The 21939-nt window shown below is 55.2% G+C and overlaps 1 protein-coding gene across 3 annotated transcripts; it reads left to right on the plus strand.

Moving 5' to 3' along the window:
- Positions 1 to 1789: 1789 nt before the first annotated feature.
- CRYAA (crystallin alpha A) lies at positions 1790 to 19927 on the plus strand. Of its 3 annotated transcripts, none has more exons than XM_054542598.2 (4): positions 1790 to 2363; positions 16125 to 16403; positions 17651 to 17773; positions 19192 to 19927. In XM_054542598.2, exons 2-4 carry the CDS (start codon positions 16215 to 16217, stop codon positions 19399 to 19401), a joined length of 522 nt encoding a protein of 173 aa, XP_054398573.1. In that variant the 5' UTR covers positions 1790 to 2363; positions 16125 to 16214; the 3' UTR covers positions 19402 to 19927. The 3 variants fall into 3 exon arrangements, with proteins under 3 accessions (XP_054398573.1, XP_054398574.1, XP_024095101.1); XM_054542599.2 differs by having other exon boundaries at positions 1794 to 2363; positions 16083 to 16403; XM_024239333.3 differs by lacking the exons at positions 1790 to 2363; positions 16125 to 16403 and adding an exon at positions 17147 to 17543.
- The last annotated feature ends 2012 nt before the right edge of the window (positions 19928 to 21939 follow it).

A 21939-nucleotide genomic window follows, 5' to 3' on the forward strand; every position in this document is an offset into this window, starting at 1 on the left:
ACAATCTGTGTTCAGTGCCTCTTCCCATTTAGCACTGGTGATACAGTGGCGAACAAAAGAGATGACAATTCCTGCCCTCATGGAGCTTACCTTCTAGTAGGGAAGGCAGACCATACACAAGATAAATAAGGGGACTCTACTGAATGTTAGAGAATATCGTGTGTTCAGGAGGAAAGGAACTGCCAGAGGAGAGGAGGGCGTGAGATGTGTGGAAGTCCTCATGCATTGGTCAGCTGTTGTTATGGTAATGCTACATAACAAACACCCCTAAGTTCCAGTGGCTTCCACCCATTCTCTTGGGTCTATGGTTTGCTTGGGTGGCTCTGCCTCAGGCATTGGGTTGGGTTACGGCCACTCCATGTGTTACCCTTCTGAGGTTCAGACAGAGGGAACAGCGTCTATGTGGGCACAGCCTTCTCATGGCGCAGGGCTCAACCGTGCACGCACATTGAATGCCTTCAGCCGGACATGGCCAAAGTTATGTCTGCTCACACTCCATTGCCCAAAGCAAGTCACAAGTCAAGCAACAAGTCAGAAGGGTGGGGACACACTCTGCCCATAGCAAGCCATGGCAGAGTCGCGCACAAGGTAGGTGCTGTGGTTCGAATGCTTCTCTCAAGAAGCATGTGTTGGAAACTTATTCCCCAAGGCCACAGTGTTGGGAGGCGGGCCTAATGGGAGGTGATTCGGCCCTGGGGTGACTAGGTGAGAGGCGGGGCCCTCATGAATGGATGAGTGCTATAATCGCTAGAATAGGTTTGTTATCATGAATCTGGGCTCCTTACGAAACGGTGCATTGGGTCCGCCCTCTGTCTTGCCCTCTCTTTGCTCTTCCACCTTCTGCTACGGGATGACACAGCAGGAAGTCCCACCTGCCAACTTCTCAGCCTCCAGAACTGGGAGGAAATAAAGTTCTGTTCTTTATAAAGTGTGTACTCTGTGGTATTCTGTTATAGCAGCACAAAATGGATTACGACAGCAGGTTTTCGGTACAGACCTCAAGGAAATTAGTGCACCAGCCATGCAGAGAACTGCAGGAAGAGCTCTCTGCGGTAGGAACAGGCCATGCAAAGGCCCTGAGGTAGGAAGGCACATGGGCCTCGGAGAACCCCAAGGGGCCAGTGTGGTAGGAGCACTGGGAACAAGGGGAGGCTGCGGCTAGGTCTGTAAGGCACTGCGGGTCCCTGTAAAGAATTCGGCTTTTCCCCTGGGTAAGAAGGGAAATCAGGCAAGATGTGGAGTCCAGCAGGGGCCTGATGCAATCCTGGTTTTAGGAATTGCCCCAGCTGCTGTGTGGAGAATAGACTTGGAGGCAAAGCCATAAATGGGAACCCAGGGAGGCACGAACAGCAACCATCCAGGCAGAGGACAGTGGTGTCTTGGATCGAGGTGGTGGGGTGGTGAGGAATGGGTAAAGTCTGGACAGTTTTTGCAGGTAGAGGTGACAGAATTTTCTGATAAATCAAGGATGGGTTGTGTCTCAGTCTGCTTGGGCTGCCATACAAGATACCACAGACTGAGTGATTTAAATAACAGAAATTTATTATCTCAGTTCTAGAGGCTGGAAGTCTGAGATGAAAGTGTCAGAAGGGCTGGCTTTTCCTGAGGCCTCTCTCTGTGGTTTGCGGACAGCCACCTTTTCTCTGTGTCCTCACAGAACCTTTCCTCTGGGCACATACATCCCTGGTGTCTCTCTCTCTTTCCTTATAAGGACGCCAGTCCTATTGGATTAGAGCCCCCTGTTTATGACCTAATGTAATGTTGATTACCTCCTCTTATCTCCAAATACAGTCACACTGGGGTTAGGGCTGTGGTGACTCTTGCCTATAATCCCAGCTACTAGGGAGGCCCAGGCACGAGGATCACTTCAGCCCAGGAGTTCAAGTCTAGCCTGGGCAACATAGTGAGAGGCTGTTTCCTAAAAAAAAAAAAAGTTTTTTTTGTTTTTTTTTTTTTGGGGAAGGAGTCTTGCTCTGTTGCCCAGGCTGGAGTGCAGTTTCTCAATCTCGGCTCACTGCAACTTCCGCCTCCTGGGGTTCAAGCGATCCTCTTGCCTCAGCCTCCTGAGTAGCTGGGATTACAGGTGCTGGCCACCACACCCGGCTGATTTTTGTGTTTTTAGTAGAGACAGGCTTTCGCCATGTTGGTCGGGCTGGTCTCAAACTTCTGACCTCATGTGATCCACCCGCCTCGGCCTTCCAAAGTGCTGGGATTACAAGTGTAAGCCACTGCGCCTGACCAAGAATGAAGTTCCGATAGCTGGGATAAGAAAGGCCGTGGGAACAGCCGATTTCAGACACGCTGGGTCTAGGACACTACGTCTGACACTGCTCTGCATCCAAAGGGAGCTGTGGAGAAGCCAGGTGAGTGCCTAGGGTCGAGCCAGCGCACAGGAAATAGGACGTGATGAGGTCAACCGGCTGGTCCAAGTGTGGACGGAAGTAGAGGATGCAAGCACCGAGCCCTGGGGCCCCCAGCACTGGTGGGGAGGAGCCTGTGGAGGAGCTCGCGGTGCGGGAGAAGCAGGGGACCGCGCATCCTGGAGGCCGGGTGGAGCCAGTGCGCCTGGAAGGGGCATGGCCCGCTGACAGCCGCCCAGGAGGCCCGGGGAGGCCTGGAGTCCAGGGCCGCGCGTGGCAATGTGGAGAGACATTTTGGTGGAGTTATGGGGCCACAGCCTGATTGGTGAGAACAGGAGGGGAAATTGCAGATGGGCCTGGGCCCCCTGGCTCCCGCAAACTCCAGGACCAGGGCTGAGTCATCGTTCACCGTGTGTGACCAGGACCCCGTGTGGCCGGCTGTCACTCGGTATCCAGTTACCCTGGGCAGACCACCGGCGGCACCCCCCAGCCAGAGGCCACAGCAACACACACACCTGCAGGCGACCAGGCCGGACTGCATGCCCCGTGGGGAACTGAGGGCATTTCAGTAACAGGGTGTTATGGGACACGGATTGGGTGGCTTGGAAAGGGCCTAAGGCGGGGTTTGTTTTAGATTGGGGTGGTGAGGGCGCAGGGGCCCGGTAGGATTCTCTAACAGGGCAGCAGCCACTCATTTAGCAAGAGGAGAGGCATCCAGCGTTTCGTGGGCTGTGCGGTGACCTTGCTTTTGTGCTTAGACACGATTACGGGTAGCCTTGCTTCGTCTCCTTCTGCCATGGTCTCGTGGCCCCTGTCTCAGCTGGCATTCCGGGAGGTTGTTTACGTCCAGGAGGAAAGCAAAAGCCTGGCCCTGAGCATCAGGGTGGTTCTGGACGCCAGGGCTGTGCTGTGTTCTTTCTCGTCACAAATGAGTTTCTGGACAGTTTTCCCAGCTAGTGCAGACCCACACTGACTGAAAACCAAAATCTTTGCACATGAGAAAAATAACTCCTATGGCTGGGCGTGGCGGCTCACACCTGTAATCTCAGCCCTTTGGGAGGCCAAGGCAGGAAGATCGCTTGAGGCCAGGAGTTCGAGGCCAGCCTGGGCAACATAAGGATACCCTGTCTGTACAAAAATAACAGATTAAAAAAAAAACAACAAAATAACACCCATGGTGCAGCCATTTCTTGGGGGGTTATGGTAATTTTAGTAGCAATCATCTAAGAAGAGGTTTTCTTTCCTCAACCCTAATGCGCTCCCTTTCGTCAAGGCTCTGAGAGCAGCAGGAAGGCTCACCTTCCTGGTTTAGTGATGAGTTAACCTTCCTGGGTTCACCCCCGGTGCGACGGTTAGTGTCATGCATCAACTTGGCTGGGCCACGGTGCCCGGTTTGGTCAAACGCCCATCTAGATGTTGCTGTGGACAGCTGTGTAGATGTGATTCATATTTAGGTCAGTAGACTCTGTTTAAAGCTGGTGACCTTCCGTCGTGTGGGTGGGTCTTGTCCGGTCAGCCAGAGGCCTTAAGTTCAAAGACTAAGGTTTCCTGAAGAAGAAGGAATGCCATCTCCCTCAAGACTGCAATACAGAAACCCTGCCTGGGTCTCCAGCATGCCGCCCTGCAGAACTTGGACTCGAGACCTCAGTCAGCTCTTGCCTGAGTCTTCAGCCTGCTGCCTGCCCTGCAGATTTTGGAAGTGACAGCCCCCACAATTGCCCGAGCCAATTTCTTCAAATAAATCTCTTTCCCTCCATCCATCCATTCATCCTTCTGTCCACCTATCCTATCGGCTCTGTCCTGTGGGTTCTGTTCCCTGGGAACCCTGACAGATGCCCCTGGTTTGGTGGGTGTCATGGTCTCTGGCACCGGTGCTAGACCCTGTTGCTGCCCTGGCCAGAACCCTGCAGTTGCTTCTGAGCCCACAGAAGCTAAGAGGGCCGTTCCCGAGGGGCCGCATTCCCCACCTCTCTGCTTTTGGGGCTTCGGTCCATTTGGCCCGCGTGAGAGCTAGGAGTGCCACAGTCGACATCCTCAGTGGGATCGGCCCCAGTTGCCTGCACCAGCAACCCTCTCATGGAGGAGCCTTCGGTGGCTTTGCTCCTTACCCCACCTCCCGCCCCCTCACTCACTCCTGCTTCCAGGCCACCTTCCAAAGGCCCCACACCTGCCTTCTCCTCTCGATCCCCCGATGTGGGGGAGCCAACACCCCCCCCAGCAGCCCATCTCCCTGCTTTCCCTTGGAAGCACCGCTCTCCAGGTGTCCACAGGCAGCAGGGGGTTGGGGGGGCTCCTTAGCATCTTCGCCTTGACCAGGCACGTGGAGTCATGGAGCCAGAGCCTGGCTCTGAGAGCGCCTGCTTCTGACTGCAGGCCTGGCCGACCCGTGTCATTGCCCCTCGAGGCAGGGCGGAACCTCTGGGTGGGGAAAGGTGGGCCGTGCTGCTCAGGAACCAAAGGCAAACCAGCTTTGTCCTCATGCCCAGAGCTGTGTCAAGCCTCCTCAGCGAGCCTGGGTTGATTCCTGGAGAGACTAAGCGCCCACTGTGTCCCACACCTTCAGCCACGTCACCCATCACCGGTGGCCTGAGTGTTCCCTTCCAGAGGGCGTGAAAAACAATTGTCCGCTGAGGGGTCTTTGAAGGGGAAACAAGTGCCCGGGGCGGGCTAGAACCGCAGGTTAGATCTTGAGGACTGGCAGCGCAGCAGTGTTTTGTGCAGAAAAGCAAAGGGAGATGTTCCACGCTCAGACCACACGAAGCGGGCAGCATTGCGGTGAGCTTAGCCTGGGCTCTGCCTCTCGAAGCGACCAGGAGCTTCCTGTAACTTTCCCGACAGTGCCGAAGCTGCTTCCCTGGTACCCGGGTCTCCATGGTTCTGACTGCAGAGGGTTTCTGTGGGGGGTGTGGGGTCCACTCAGGTGAAGCACTCAGGACACCCCTGGTGTGGTGACAGCAGCGGCGTCACTGTCACGGGTGATACGTCAACAGCTCCTCTCCCTCCTCCAGCACTGGCCTAGGAACTGTTCATTCCTCTGAACACAGCGAATGCCCAGGGCTTGAGCCCCCCTTGCCTGCCTCCAATCATTTCTGGGTCAGGTGGGCTAAGAACAAACACACAGTGAGTGTTGAGTCTTGCCTGGTGACTGACTGCAGAAGCCTCTGTGTGGCTTCGCTCCCGGATGTCTGAAGGCCCCTCACTGGGCTGTACGGCGGCTCCTGCAGGGCCAGCCCCGGCTCCCTCCAGGGCACTGCGGGAAGAGCCCCAGCTCTCCAGCTAAACCTGTGGGATGCGGCCATGGTGAGAAAAGGAAATGACCATCTTCACGCTGACACTGAGCGAAGAAAAGGTAAAACTTATAGCAAAGTTACCATGTTAGATTTACAAACATTAACAGTGGAATAAATCCAGAGGAAAGAACAAAAGAAAGAATCGAGACCAACTTGGCCAACAGGGTGAAACCCCATCTGTACTAAAAATACAAAAAGTAGCCGGGCATGGTGGTGAGCACCTGTAATCCCAGCTACTCAGGAGGCTGAGCCAGGGGAATTGCTTGAACCCGGGAGGTAGAGGTTGCAGTGAGCCGAGATTGTACCACTGCACTCCAGCCTGGGTGACAGAGGGAGACTCCATGTCAAAAAAAAAGGAAGAAAAGAAAAGAAGATATGAGTAGAAATGAATGAAATAAAAAACGACATACTGTAGAGAGGATCAATGAAGCCAAAATCTAATAAAATTGATAAACCACCCCAATTAATCAAGAAAAAGGTGGAGACAAATAAACAAGGAGAGGGAGGAGAAAAAAAACAAACTGCCCACCACACTCATGAGGCCGGAGGAGATCACCAAGGAATCCGAGCACCCAGGGGGACGCTGCATGCCCGTGAGTGTGATACCTACACAAAGGAGGATTTTCTAAAAACCAGAAGTCCTATAGCCATTAAAAAATGGAATCAGTAGGAAAAAAAAAAAGCCCTAAATAGAAAATAACATTCCTAGATGTTAACTGGTGAGTTTTTACCAACAAGTAAGAACAGTTTGAATTTTATAGAAACTCTTCCAAAGAAAAGAAAATTAGAAAACATGGTTCCCTCACCTCCCATTTTATTTGTTTATTTTTATTTGAGACAGGGCCTGATTCTGTTGCCCAGGCTGGAGTGCAGTGGTGCAATCTCTGCTCTCTGGAACCTCTGCCTCCTGGGCTCAAGTCATCATCCCACCTCAGCCTCCAGGTGTGTACCATCACATCTGTCTAATTTTTGTATTTTTTTGTAAGGGCAGGGTTTTGCCATGTTGCCTTGGCTGGTCTCAAGCTTCTGAGCTCAAGCCATCCGCCCTCCTCAGACTCCCAAAGCACTGGGATTACAGGGGTGAGCCACTGCGCCCAGCCCACCCCCCGTTTTATAAGGTGGTTATAACCTCGGTATCAAAACCAGATAAGGACAACACAAGAGACAGCTACAGGCCAGCTGCATTCAGAGAATAGGTGGAAAATCCTAAACATAACAGAGCTGAACCCACCGTCCCATCTAGCGCTCCTGGGAGGCAAGCCTGGGCTGGGGTGCCCCCACCCATCCTGGTGAAAGCCTCAGGCTGAGCTGCCCCGATCCCAAGGGTTCTGCTTCCCCATGGTTCCTCGAAGGGCCCAGAAAAACACGTCAGAAAGTTGGGGACGGGGTGAGGGAGGCCATCATCCTTTGGAGCAGATTTGGCCATCTGGAGATGAGAAGAGCCAGTTCTGCAAAGTACCCTCCCTCCCTTCCTCACCTCCCTTTCCCTTCCCTGGGGTGGTACCTCCCAACAAAACATCCACACCTAGACGCTCCCCAGGCTCCCTCTTCTTGGAAAGCTGGGCTAAGACAGTAACTAAGCTGGGTTGGTTCCAATCATGTGAGATTGGTTTAGCATCAGACAACTGATTCATAAAGTTCTTTGTATTAACATATCAAAAGAGGAGAAGACATATGACCTTTTCAGGAATGCAGAAGCAATTTCAGAAAAAATGATGCCTACGTCACAACCAGAGCAGTGAGCAGATTCTTTTTGGGTCATGATGCAAACACATCAACTGTAAAAGACCATATTTGAGACAATCAGGGTTATCTGATGAGGGACTAGGTTTTAGATGACATCAAGAAATTGTTAGGAATCCTGTCAAACATGAGAGGGAATCTGCGCTTATATAAAGAAATGTTCGATTTGTAAGAGAGGTACCTGAAGTGCGCCGGGGTGAAATGACGTGGCGTCTGTGCCTTGCTTTAAAATACTCCAGCAAAGAAAAAAACCAAGAGAAGCGGGAAGCAGGCAAAATCCTCCTAATTGCTGGATCTGGCTGACGAGTATGTGAAGGGCTCACGTTCCACGGTCTCTACTTTTGAGACTGTGTAAACATTTTCGTGATAAAAATAAACTCAATGAAGTAGCATTTGCCCCCACCGTAAAAGTGATACCCCGTGATGGGCGCACCAGGTGCTGGCCCGCAGGGGGAGGGCGGGACGTCACTGGCTCTGTCCCCATCACCCATGACCTGCACATCCTAGCAGTGGTGAGTGCCCAGTGTGTGCTGTGGGACACAATTATCTCTAAACCCCCGAAAGAGGATCCTCTCCCCAACTTAACTCCAGCCTCGGAGGGCCTCTGGGGTCTATGGCACACTTTGTCTGCCGGCTTTGTTCTGGAAGGGGCTGGCGGGACATGACCGGCCCCACGTTCCACTCTGAGGGCAGCTCGGGGGTCTGCGGGGGACCATCCTGTCTAACCTGCTGACCTCGAGGAGAAGCAGGGCGAGGGCTTAGCTCAGGCACATTCCCTGCTGAGCCACAACAATGCCCCATCCGCCCTACACAGGCGGATTTGTGTGCGAGCCCCGCGGGGCCCTGGAGTGGAAAACTGCAGCGCCAGCCTTTGTGGGGCAGACTGCTGGCGTTACGGGAATCCTGTAGATGAAGTGAATGTCGCCTTTGTGTGAGGGGCTGGCATTGAGCTCGGGTGCAGTGGGGCGGCAAATCGCTGAGGACAGGCTTAAGCTGGGCCACGGAAACAATGCCGGGGAGCCACGGAGAGACTATCGCGGAGGCCGCGAAAAACCTCCCGACAGGCCTCGATCTGTAGAAATATTCGAGAAAAATGATCTCCGAGACAGTGGCTTACACACCCCCAGGCACACGCACCACGGACGCACACCACACACATCACACACACCATATACCACAGAAGTGCCACACACACACCACACACACCCCACACACATCACACACCAGATACACAACATACACATCACACACACCGCACGGACACACACCACAGATATATTACACTGCACACACATCATACACCATACACACATCACACACATCACAGACACACCACACACACCACAGAAACATCACAAACCACACATATACCACACACACCACATTCCACACACCCCACACATCACATAAACACCACACACACACCACTCACATCACACACCACATATACCACACACATCACATATACACCACACACCACACACACACCACACGCATCACATATACAACACACACAGCACATACCAGACACATCACACACACACACACCACACACACACTATACACGGTACACTGTACACCACACACCACACACACATGACTCTTGACTCGCAGCCCTTGACTTCCGTGCCAGGCTGCCTGGAGAGGCCAGCATCTTCCGGGAGGGGGCCTTGGGGCCTACTGGGCAGACCTCTCTCTCCACAGCCCTTCCTGTCCCTAGGCGGACCTTCCCCTGATCCAGCTCACGCCAGCCTGGGGCTTGTGTGCTGGGGCCGGGCTCCTGCAGGCTGTCCCGGGCAGGCCCAGGGGGCCCTGTGCCACTGGGCGGTGGTGTGGGAGGTGCAGGAAGAAGCTCACCTCACCCTTCAGACATCCTGGGGGGAACCGTTGTTTCCTATATCATCTCAACTTTGGGGTCCCAGTGTTGCTGGTGACAAGGCCTGCTGCAGGTTTTGGCTCAGAGGCAGACTGAGGGCAGAGCCAAAGGGCTCCAGGCCTCCCCAAACAGCCTCGGTCTGCTCACACTTGGAGGGCTGCCAGAGGCCACTGGACGCCAGCAAGAAGCTTGAGGAGCCCCAGGCCAGCGGTGCCCCCAGGGTATTTGACACCAGAGTGAGTCACAGTTTTGAATATTCCATCCTCCATACCACAAAATTATTTTCAGGATAGTTATGTAATAATCACGGATAATCATGATTTTCTTGATTCATTCTTTAAAGCAATTAACAGAAAAAAGAATGCATTTCAATGTTAAAGATATTCAAATTCAGTGACTTCTTTCATGCATGAGCTAACATCTCAGCTTCAGCACTACACCTCCGTTTGTGCTCCGGTTTCACAGTCTCTCATTTGAAACACAGAATAAAAACACCAAGAGGCCATGCAGAATAACTGAACTGAAATACTTCCAGCTCAGTTTCTTTGTGAGTGCTGTTTTTGTTATGTGAAATTTCTCATTTAAGCACAGAAATATGTTGAACCACGGGGCTGGAGATAAGAACCCCTCCAGCCCTGCACCTGCACCCGGCCTTCAAAGCCGCTCCAAGCAAATGCAGGTGGCTGTGTCTGCAGTGTCGGGAGTGGCCCCATGACTGGACAATTTCCACTCAGTAAATGTTTAGAACAAGAAATAAAACTGTGCTAATGTGAAGATTACAGAAATATAGTCTCTCCTCATGACTCATGCATTCCAGATTTGGGAATTCCCTGTGATGTCAGTGTGCCAGGGACCACAGACCGGGTGGCTTAAACAACAGACATTTGTTGCCTCACAGTCCTGGAGCCTGGGAGTCCAAGATCGCGCTTGGCGGGGCCGGCTCCTTCCTGTGCTTGCAGACGGGCCTCTTCTCGTTGTGCCCTCATGTGGTCTTTCCTCTGTGTGCATGTGTTCTTCGTGTCTCTTTTTGGAATTTGTCCAGATTTCCTCCTTTTTTTTTTTTTTTTTTTTTTTTTTTTAGACAGAGTGAGACTCTTTTGCCAGGCTGGAGTGCAGTGGCGTGATCTCGGCTCACTGCAGCCTCCGCTTCCCGGGTTCAAGTGATTCTCCTGCTTCAGCCTCCCGAGTAGCTGGGACTACAGTTACATGCCACCATGCCTGGCTATTTTTTTGTATTTTAGTAGAGACGGGGTTACACCATGTTGTCCAGGCTGGTCTTGAACTCCTGACCTCGTGATCCACCCGCCTCGGCCTCCCAGAGTGTTGGGATTACAGGCGTGAGCCACCGCACCTGGCCGATTTCCTCTTCTTGTAAGGATGCCAGTCACATGCATTAGGGCTCACCCGAATGACCTCCTTTTAACTTAATTTCTTGAGAGATCCTATCTCCATATACAGTCACACTCTGAGGTCCTGGGGTTCGTACTTCAACACAGGAATTTTTGGGGAACTCAGTTCAGTCCATGACACCTACTTGGTCAAAAATATTTGTAGGCTGGGTGCGGTGGCTCACGCCTGTAATCTCAGCACCTGTGGAGGCCCAGGTGGGAGGATCGCTTGAGCCTAGGAGTTCAAGACCAGCCTGGGCAACATAGCAAGCAAGACCCTGTCCCTACAAAAAAATTACCAAAAAAATCTATTTGGGACCCCAAATCAATACTTGCAGAGTTTTCCTGGTCATTCACAGATGTGTAGAGAGTGCCGAGACGTTTGTCTCCTTACACACATTCCTGGCTGAGGCTGAACAAGGCAACACTATGCCCTCTTGTTTCAGCCTCAGGCGGTCAACCAGTGTCCTTTTGAGGTCTATTTAGTGCCATGATTTTTGCATTTCATGTGTTTTGTTTGTGATTTTGCTTTTTAAAACATCCCCAAGCCCAATGCTGAAGAGCTGTGTGCTTGGAGGCATTTTTAAGTAAGTGGATTAAGCACTTCAGTTAAAATGCAGAAATTGTCCAAACAGATTAAAAACATTATCTAATTATATGCTGTCTACAAGAGACACTTTAGATTCAAAGACACAAATAGTTTGAAAGTAAAAGATTTCTAAAAATATGCCATACAAATGGAAACCCAAAGACAGTTTTGGTTACTGTTTGGTTACTCTTCAGCTTTGTGCTTGGGGGCATTTTAAACAGCAAAATCACGAACAAAACACACAAAACTGCAAAAGGTAAGAAAGCTGCAGCGCATCTCACAGAGGAAACATGAGTTAGAGAAGCTTCCTTCAGGCTGAGCTACAGGGTTGCTGACTGTGAGTTCAGTGTTAGTGAATCAACATTTATAGATTCAGTAAAGCATCTTTTTTTTTCTTTTTTTGGAACGGAGTCTCATTCTGTTGCCCAGTCTGAAGTGCAGTGGCACTATCTCAGCTCACTGCAACCTCCACCTCCTGGGTTCAAGTGATACTCCTGCCTCAGCCTCCCAAGTAGCTGGGATTACAGGCACGCACCATCACGCCTGGCTAATGTTAGTATTTTTAGTAGAAATGGGGTTTTACCATTTTGGCTAGGCTGATCTTGAACTCCTGACCTCAGGTGATACACCCACCTTGGCCTCCGAAAGTGCTGGGATTACAGGCGTGAGCCACCACGCCCGGCCTCAGTAAAGCATCTTTACACAGAAACACTCATAAGACAAATGATGCATTGCTCAGCTGACGAGAATATTGGGACCAGAGGCTCACAGGACCCTAACCCTGTGTCTCCCCTGGGAGCCATGGTTCAGCAATCCAGGCATCACTAATTCAGTGCTCACAGCAGCTTTATAGAACATCCCTACCTCGAGAATCAACTGCTATGAATGCAGCAATTGCTAGAACTTAGCCCAGCAAAAGGGGAGGCAGATTTTGTGCTGACATGATTTGCATGGACAGTGGCTGGGAATCAGGAAAAGAACCCTGACTTGTCTTTGGTTTCATTCTGGTTTTTCATTTTCCACAGACATCATATCCCTCAGTGCACTGGCTGTCACCTCCCCCTGCCCGCTGCCTGCACACTGTGGCTGTGAGGCAGCATCTTCAACACAAATTTCAGGAGGAGCCCAGGTCCAGAGCAAAAGAGTCTTGTTTCCCCAGAATCCAGGCGAATGGCGCAGGGCTCTGGCAGGTGGATGCACTGACCTCAGCGTGCATTTACTTGTTTATTTGTTTGTTGCTTGTCTCTACCCAAGAGAATATCAGCTCCAGAAAAGCAGGGACTTTGTTTAACACAGCATTGAGAGACAGGACTTGACCAGTGTGGATCAACTAAGTGAGGATGTTTGCACGGCAGGCTCTGGGCCAGCAAGCGGGGTTTAAGGCTCCTGAAAGTAGCCGGCTTTGAGATGTGGTGGGGGTGATCCCGAATTATCCAGGTGGGCTGAGAGCGTAATTGCCAGGCGGATGTGATGGGAGAGACCTCACCGCCCATCACTGCCTTTGAAGGTGGAGGAGGGGCCACGAGCCAAGAAAGGCAGGTGCCTTGAGACACCAGAGAAGGCAGGAAACAGATTCCCCTGAGCCTCCAGGAGGAGCCAGCCCTGCCAGTGTCTTGCTTTAAGTTGAATGAGATACATTTCAGACTTGTGGCCTCCAGAACTGTGAGAGAAGACATTTGTGTTGTTTTAAGCCACTAAGTCTGTGATTGGTACATCAGCCACAAGACACTAATACGACACCTAAACTCGGGGTTTGAAAAGGCCCCTAGGGCCCTAGATCCCTCCCTGTTCCCTGGTCCAGGCCTTTCTGCTTCTGTTGTGCACAGGCGCTGGCTCACTCAGAAGGGCCCCTGCAGGCCCGGCCAACCCTGTGGCAGGAGGTTTGACATCCCACGGCAGCCTCTGAGCCGCCAGGTCCTACAGCATGTGGTGAGTGGCGCAAGAGGTGTGAGTGCCTGGACCTTGCGCTGCCCCGTGTCTGAGGACCTTGCCCCATCCTCGGCGCCCAGAGCTGCGCAGTCCGTAGGACCGGGCTGGTGCCCAGCCCCAGGTTGGTGCCTCAGCTGCCTCCTCAGCCTGCAGTCTCCACTGTTTGACCATGTGCAGGGCCAGCTGTGAAGGACAGCACAGCTGCTCCCTCCCTACCAAGTGTCAGGGGCACTAAACACACCGCCATCAATGTTCTGATGTTTAAATCATGTTTTGATGCAATGTTTAAAAAAATCAAAATGGGTCGGGCGCAGTGGCTCACGCCTGTAATCCCATCACTTTGGGAGGCCGAAGTGAGTGGATCACCAGAGATCAGGAGTTCGAGACCAGCCTGGCCAACACGGCGAAACCTCATCTCTACTAAAAATATAAAAATTAGCTGGGCATAGTGGTGTGTGCCTGTAATCCCAGCTACTTGGGAGGCTGAGGCAGGAGAATCGTTTGAACCCGGGAGGCAGAGGTTGCAGTGAGCTGAGATTGTGCCACTGTACTCCAGCCTGGGTGACAGAGCAAGACTCCATCTCAAAAATAAATAAATGAAATAAATAAATAAGTAAATAAAAATGAATGCAAAAAGTTTGTGGTGGACAAACTGTCAACATTTTACATAAAGGCAGGATGAGGACGACGGCCTTCTCCTTTTGCTTCAAGCTCCAGCATGGCTCCGCCCAGCACTGACCGTGCGCCTGGCCTGGCTCGACCCTCCCCGGGGCCAAGCTGCGTGCTGGCTTCCATCCCAACGGCCTCTTCTTCCCCCTCCCTGTGCCCCAGGAATAGGCAGCCAGCACAGTGGGACCGCCCGCTGCCTCACCTAGACCTTGCCACTGCTTGGATGTTGACCCCCAGACTGGAAAGGTGGCTTTAAGCCCCCTTCCCTTCTTCCAAGCCAAGTGACCTGGGCATGCGGCTTGACCTTCTAAGCTCCCACTTCCTGGTCTATGAAGTGGGAATGATGCTGGGACCAGCTTCACAGGGTGGCTCTGAGGACCCACAGGCAGAGGTCTGGTGTAGGCTTTCGGGGGAGGCACCCATCACTCTCCCAGAGTTTCCTATCTGCACCTTAATTTGGCACCCCAGGGAATCGCTCCTCTGGAATTGTAACCTTGCAGGGCAAAAGTTGTCATTTCAAGATTTTTTTGGGATCCTGTGTCCCCAGACAGTGCTGTAAATGCAGGAGGAAGGGTCTGGTGCTGGGTGCTGCTCATGATGGAGGTTCCCCATGGAGCACGCCTCGGAGCTCCCCCTTTCAGCCCTGATCCCATCTGGGATGTGTCAGGTCTGATCCGCATACACTGGGGCATCTGACCTTTCGTGGCCTTCTGAGCCCATGGGCTGGAGATGAATTTGCAAAGCCCGGGAGTGTCCTGGGTGTGTGTTTACTCCACACGCACGAATCTGTTAGAGGCTGAGTAGGAACTGGGAGGCCCAAAGAGAACCAAGCAACTTCCCACAGCCTGGACCGTACCCTAGAAAAGCTAGCCTGGGAGAGGGGGCACGGCCTCTTCCCAGGCTGGCAGGAGGGATGTGGGGGAGGACCATGCTCCCCAGGGCCAGTTTACCCCAAAATATCAAAAGACTTAAAACTAGGAGTGAGCTGGGTGCAGTGGCTCACGCCTGTAATCCTACACTCTGAGAGGCCAAGGCAGGTGGGTCACCTGAGGTCAAGAGTTCGAGACCAGCCTGGCCACCATGGTGAAACCCCGTCTCTACTAAAAATACAAAAAAAAAAAAAAAAAAAAAAAAAAATTAGCCAGGTGTGGTGGCGGTCACCTGTAGTCCCAGCTACTCAGGAGGCTGAGGTGGGAGAATCGTTTGAACCTGGGAGGCAGAGGTTGCAGTGAGCTGAGATCGCGCCACTGTATGATCTGGGCGCCACTCTGGGCGACAGAGCAAGACTCCATCTCAAAAACAAACAAAACCGGGAGTGCCTGGACACGTAGTGAGAACTGGACAGGGGCCATGGGTCGAGGAGCAAAATAATCACCAGGACTTGTGGATAACAGGATCATGTGGGTGGTGGGACCGCATGGGCGACGGGGATGTGGGGACATGTCGCCACCCTGACAGGAGCAGCCCAACTCAACAGCCACGGCAGGTCATGCCATGAAGGCTCGAGGCGTTACGTGGGGATGTTACATCGAGGCGTTACATCATTACAAGACGTAACACTCAAGGCGTTACATCAAGGGGACGATGGCCATGGGGCTGGGTGTCCAGGGTGGGCCGCAGAGGGAAGCTCACCACGTGGCACTCTCATCTGCGCACAGCCCAGCCCGTCTTCCTGTTGGAGGCACGCAGATCCCTGGAGGACAAGCATGAAATGCCATGGGGCTCCCCCAGGTGCTGGAATTATGGCACCTTTCAGCTTCTTCTCCAGGAGTTTTAACAAGCATGCATACTTTTTATAAGTGGTGAGTGTAACGGAGGTTCACAGATGCATTCCGCTTTGGAAACCAGTGCACTCTTGCCCAGACGCGGTGAGACTCTGAGGACGATGTGTCTAACCCCTGTGTCTAACGGGGTGTGGGCTCTCCTTCCTCTGGCGACCGTGAGGACCACCCAGGCAGGACAAGGTGTGCAGAGAACTAGCATGGTCCCTGGCACATAGCCCCTGCCCAGTAACTGGGAGATGAGAAGCTCCATTGTCGCCCCAGGTGAGTGTGGGGCACAGGCTCCTCCTTGGGTTGTCTGCCCTCCCGGGAGCCCCAGGGTGCCCAGGCAGGCCTCAGCTGAGTCCAGTCCTCGGGGACAGTCCGTGCAGCCCCTCCTGGGGCTGGGGGCGGGCACTTGTCTCAGCCACGTTTCTGCTGACTGAGCAGCCTTCTTCATGAGCTCATGCCTTTCCAGAGAAATCCCTTAATGCCTCCATTCTGCTGGTGGCATATATAGGGAGGGCTTGGCCCTAGCTCCACACTGCGCTGCCCAGAGGCCCCACTGACTCCTGCCAGCCTCCAGCTCCCCGTGGTACCAAAGCTGAACATGGACGTGACCATCCAGCACCCCTGGTTCAAGCGCGCTCTGGGGCCCTTCTACCCCAGCCGGCTGTTCGACCAGTTTTTCGGCGAGGGCCTTTTTGAGTATGACCTGCTGCCCTTCCTGTCGTCCACCATCAGCCCCTACTACCGCCAGTCCCTCTTCCGCACCGTGCTGGACTCCGGCATCTCTGAGGTAAGACGTGGCCCATGGTGCTGGCCTCTCCTCGCTGCTCAGAGGGTGGTGGCCTCAGTGGGTGGAGAGCGATGGACTCTGGTTCCTACTAGTTCCTACTCAGGAACTACCTGTTCCTCCATCAGACAGGTGGCCTCGCCCCACTTCATCCCCTTGCAGAGGCTGGGCGAGAGCCTGTGTCCCCACTGCAGCCACGCGGCAGAGCTTCCCCTGGCACTGGGGAGAGATTGGACAAGGGAGCAGCCTGAATCCACCTTTGTTTTCCTCCATCAGCTCATGGCTCATGTGTGCTTTGTAAGGCACCAGCCACATACTGGAAACCCCAAGAGCAGCCCATCCAGGCATGCGTGGTGGCGAATGCCAGCTCCCGGGTTCCGCCAGTCTCCAGAGTCCCGGAGACCTGGGAGCAGGTGGGGGTCACAGTCCCGAAAGCCAGAGAGCAGGGGGTTCCTAGCACCTCCTCCGATGAGCTCGGCCTGCCCACAGCCAGCAAAGCTCTTGGGAAGTTTACTTAGGTGCCCTGCCAAGGCCAAAAGGACGGGCAATGGGCCCCCCCAACCGCAGGCCTCCTCTCTGAACCACGGGTGAGCGGTGCGGGTTCTGCTGTTCTGGAGGGCCTGAGTCCCACCCAGCACATAATAAACAGGGTCCTCCCCAGGGCTGCTGCAGTAGGCATCAACGCCAGGGCGCAAAATGCCTCAGGGAGCCGAGGCTGAGCCAGGGCAGTGAGAGGGAGCATGTGGAAGTCCATTTTGGAGAGGCAGCTGCGCAGGCTGTCAGCAGGCTCCGGCCGCTTCTATAGATAGCAAGACACCAAGGGCAGTGACCTCATTCCACAGGCTGAGTCCAGCCAGCCAGCCAAGCATCACCAGCCAGATGATTGACCCTAACGGGCCAACCAACCCGTAACGACCCCTCCTACCATAACCAGTAGCCAGCCAGCCCATAACCAGCCAACCGATCTATAACCAGCCCCCTGACCATAGCCAAACAACCAGCCGGCCCACCAGTAGCATTCAGCCCCTCCGCTGGCCCTGAGGGTTTGGAGACAGGTCGAGGGTCATGCCTGTCTGTCCAGGAGACAGTCACAGGCCCCCAAAAGCTCTGCCCCACTTGGTGTGTGGGAGAAGAGGCTGGCAGGTGACCGAAGCGTCTCTGTTCTGCTAACCGGGACCCACCCTGTCTCTGCCAACCCCAGCAGGGATGGCACCCTCTGGGTAGCTCCACATGGCACGTTTGGGTTTCAGGTTCGATCCGACCGGGACAAGTTCGTCATCTTCCTCGATGTGAAGCACTTCTCCCCGGAGGACCTCACCGTGAAGGTGCAGGACGACTTTGTGGAGATCCACGGAAAGCACAATGAGCGCCAGGTGAGCCCAGGCGCTGAGAGGTGGGAGAGGGGAGCGAGGTGGGCGCGAGGACAAGGGGGTCATGACGGGCACGACTGGGCCTGCGCACCTGCACCAGGCCTTCTACCCTGGGAGAGGGGCGCTGTCCAGGGGCCCCCGAATCAGGCCTGGCTTTTCCCCAAGGGAGGGGCCATGCCCACCTGAGCACAGCCAGCCCCTCCCAGCGACAGAGAGAGGTCACCATTCCAAGCTAATGTGGCTCAGGGATCCAGGTTAGGGTCCCTTCCCGGGCTGCACCCAGCCGTCGCCAGCTCCATCCCTGTCACCTGGATGCCAGGGTGGTCTTAGAAAGAACCCCAGGAAGTGGGAGTGTCCCGGGTGGCCGCCTCCTAGCCAATGTACATCTTCACGTGAACCCTACCTGAGGAAGCCAGTCCCCGATGGCATAGCTGCATCCGCTTGGAATGCTTTACAGACTTTGACACCTTCGTCTCACAGCAGCCCTTTGGGACCAGTGTCCTCATTATTCCAGGGCACGGCTGGGAACAAGGGGGTCCTCAGCCTGCTGGGTCCCACAGCTAGTACCGGGCAGGTGGGACGGGAGCTTCTCCCTACAGTCACCCTGATGCCCTGCTCTTGCTCGGGTGGAGGCCTCGGGTCTCCGTGGTGTTGAGGGAGCCAGGGCACTGGAGTCCTGGTGACCTGCATCTCCTGGCGGAGCCGGGAAGAGCTCATGGACTGTCACAGATGGACAGTGTCCCGAGGGGACTGGAGAGCAGAGTGGGGCTGGAAGGTGGAACTCTTAGCCAAAGTCTTGGTTTCTTTTGGCCGGGGTCCTCTTTCAGTGGCTGGAGAAGGCGGTGCTGGGGGGTGAACCCTGACCTCCTCATGTGCTGCCCCTCCCTTGCCTGGGCCTGGTAAAGCCCCCACTTAGCCCCAGCACAGCCCGGAAAATGCTTCCTGAGCTCCCAGCTCTTGGTCTTTGCACCCAGTAGAGGAGGAGGTCAGCCCAGGGAGCTGAGTCTGTGGTTTAGGGCGTCCAGGGGACGTGGAAGCGTGTGGGTTGTCTGGCCACGTTAGGTAGGGCTGCAGAGACCTGGGCTGGAGCAGTCCTGTGGGGTCTGGAAGGGGAAGCCTGGATGAGGTGCGGGGCCTGGTATGGAATGATCCTGCGATTTTGGAGTGAAGCCATGGAGCAGGAAGAGACAACCCCATGCAGGGAATAGCCCGGCAAGTGGCCATGAGGCCAGGCTGAGGTCCAGAGAAGCAGGGGCAGGAATCCATAAATTCACAGGGGCTGGCTTCACCCGGCCCCTGTGAGAGCTCCTGCAGGCTGGCCACCTTCTGCAGTCGGTGCGGCTAGGGCAGCCTCTCTGGCATGGGGCGAGGCAGTCACCTGCACAGTGGCCCCTCTGACTGTGCGCCCCCACCCTCTCCAGGATGACCACGGCTACATCTCCCGTGAGTTCCACCGCCGCTACCGCCTGCCGTCCAACGTGGACCAGTCGGCCCTCTCTTGCTCCCTGTCCGCCGATGGCATGCTGACCTTCTGTGGCCCCAAGATCCAGACTGGCCTGGATGCCACCCACGGCGAGCGAGCCATCCCCGTGTCGCGGGAGGAGAAGCCCACCTCGGCTCCCTCGTCCTAAGCAGGCATCGCCTCGGCTGGCTCCCCTGCAGCCCCGGCCCATCATGGGGGGAGCACCCTGAGGGCGGGGTGTCTGTCTTCCTTTGCTTCCCTGTTTTTCCTTTCCACCTTCTCACATGGAATGAGGGTTTGAGAGAGCAGCCAGGAGAGCTCAGGGTCTCAGGGTGTCCCAGACCCCGACACCGGCCAGTGGCGGAAGTGACCGCACCTCACACTCCTTTAGATAGCAGCCTGGCTCCCCTGGGGTGCAGGCGCCTCAACTCTGCTGAGGGTCCAGAAGGAGGGGGTGACCTCCGGCCAGGTGCTTCCGGACACACCTGCAGCCTCCCTCCGCGGCGGGCCCTGCCCACACCTCCCGGGGCGCGTGAGGCCCGTGGGGCCGGGGCTTCTGTGCGCCTGGGCTCTCGCGGCCTCTTCTCTCAGACCGTCTTCCTCCAACCCCTCTATGTAGTGCCGCTCTTGGGGACATGGATCGCCCATGAGAGCGCAGCCCGCGGCAATCAATAAAGAGCAGGTGATACAAGCAACCCGCCGTCTGCTGGTGCTGTCTCCATCAGGGGCGCGAGGGGCACGAGGGGCACGAGGGCGGCGCCGGGAGGGAGGACAGCGGGGTCTCCTGCTCGTGTTGGACCCGGCGGCCTCGGAGTGATGGGGTCGCCTGCGTCCCTTCCTTCTCCTGAGCTCAAGCGCCTCCCTCTACACTGGGCAGGAAGGAGAGGGTTTTGGGGGCAGAGCCTCTGATGGGAAAGGGACTGGGGAGCTCTTCCGAGAGCTGGGGGCGGGGAGGGACCTGGAAGGCGCTGCAGGGAATGGAGGCAGGCCGGGCTCCTTTCTCTGTCCGCGCCTGCACCGGGGCGGGACGCCAGCCCTGGCCTCCTTCTGCAGGGCCGTCCTGCTCTCTCGGGGGTCTGCGGGGCAGTCTTGTTCTCTCGGGGGTCCGCGGGGCCGTCCTGTTCTCTCGAGGGTCCGCGGGGCCGTCCTGCTGCCTTCGGGGCTGGGCTTTAAGGGCACTCGTGCTTTTGAGGAGCTGGAACTCGGCAGCTTCCCCTGGGCAACCCATCATGGCCCCGAGCTGGAGGCGGAAGCTCGCTCTGTCCCCTCCCGGGACCAGACACTGGGCGGCCATGCCAGACCCCGCCACGGGGAGGGAGACTCGGCCTGGAGGGCCCTGGCTGCCTGCTGCGCTCACCGAGGGGGATCGGGGGGCCAGAGGGCACCCGAGGAGAAGCAGACGCCACGGCGGGTGGGCCCTGCCAGCGCCCTCAGCCAAGTAAAGCGCCCTCGATCCCGGAGGCCGAAGGCACCGGGACCCTGACAGCACTGGGACCCTGACGGCACCAGCAGGACGACCACGGGGGGCGCAGCCTCCACCCGGGAGAACACAGACACCGACGCCGGGGTTTCAAAAGGTCAGCAACAGGCATTAGCGTGGGCGGCCATTGTGACGCCCAGTGACAGCACGTGCCACGGCCACTGACCAGCACACACACCACACACTCCACACACACCACACACCACACACTCCACACAGCACACACTCCACACACCACACTCCACACACACCACACACTCCACACACCACACACTCCACACAGCACACACTCCACACACCACACACTCCACACACACCACACACCCCCCACACACACCACACACACCACACACACCACACAATCCACACACTCCACACACCACACACTCCACACACCACACACCACACACACCACACACCACACACCCCCCCCACACACCACACACCCCACACACACACCACACACTCCACACACACCACACACTCCACACACCACACACTCCACACAGCACACACTCCACACACCACACACTCCACACACACCACACACCACACACCCCCCACACACACCACACACACCACACACCACACACTCCACACACACCACACACACCACACACTCCACACACACCACACATCACACACTCCACACAGCACACACTCCACACACCACACACTCCACACACCACACACCACACACTCCACACACTCCACACACCACACACTCCACACTCCACACACCACACACTCCACACACACCACACACCACACACTCCACACACACATCACACTCCACACTCCACACACCACACACTCCACACACACCACATACTCCACACACCCCACACACACACCACAAACACCACACAATCCACACACACCACACAAACCACCCACCACACACTCCACACGCACACCACACCACACACTCCACACACACCACATACTCCACACACACTCCACACTCCACACACACACCACACACTCCACACACACACCACACCACACACTCCACACACACCACACACTTCACACACACCACATACTCCACATACACACCACACACTCCACACACACCACACACTCCACACACACCACACACTCCACACACACCACACACACCACATACTCCACACACACACCACACACTCCACACACACACCACACACTCCACACACACCACACACTCCACACACTCCACATATTCCACACACACCACACACTCCA

The sequence above is a fragment of the Pongo abelii genome, chromosome 22 (assembly GCF_028885655.2).
Source record: "Pongo abelii isolate AG06213 chromosome 22, NHGRI_mPonAbe1-v2.0_pri, whole genome shotgun sequence".
In the NCBI taxonomy this organism is placed as follows: domain Eukaryota; kingdom Metazoa; phylum Chordata; class Mammalia; order Primates; family Hominidae; genus Pongo; species Pongo abelii.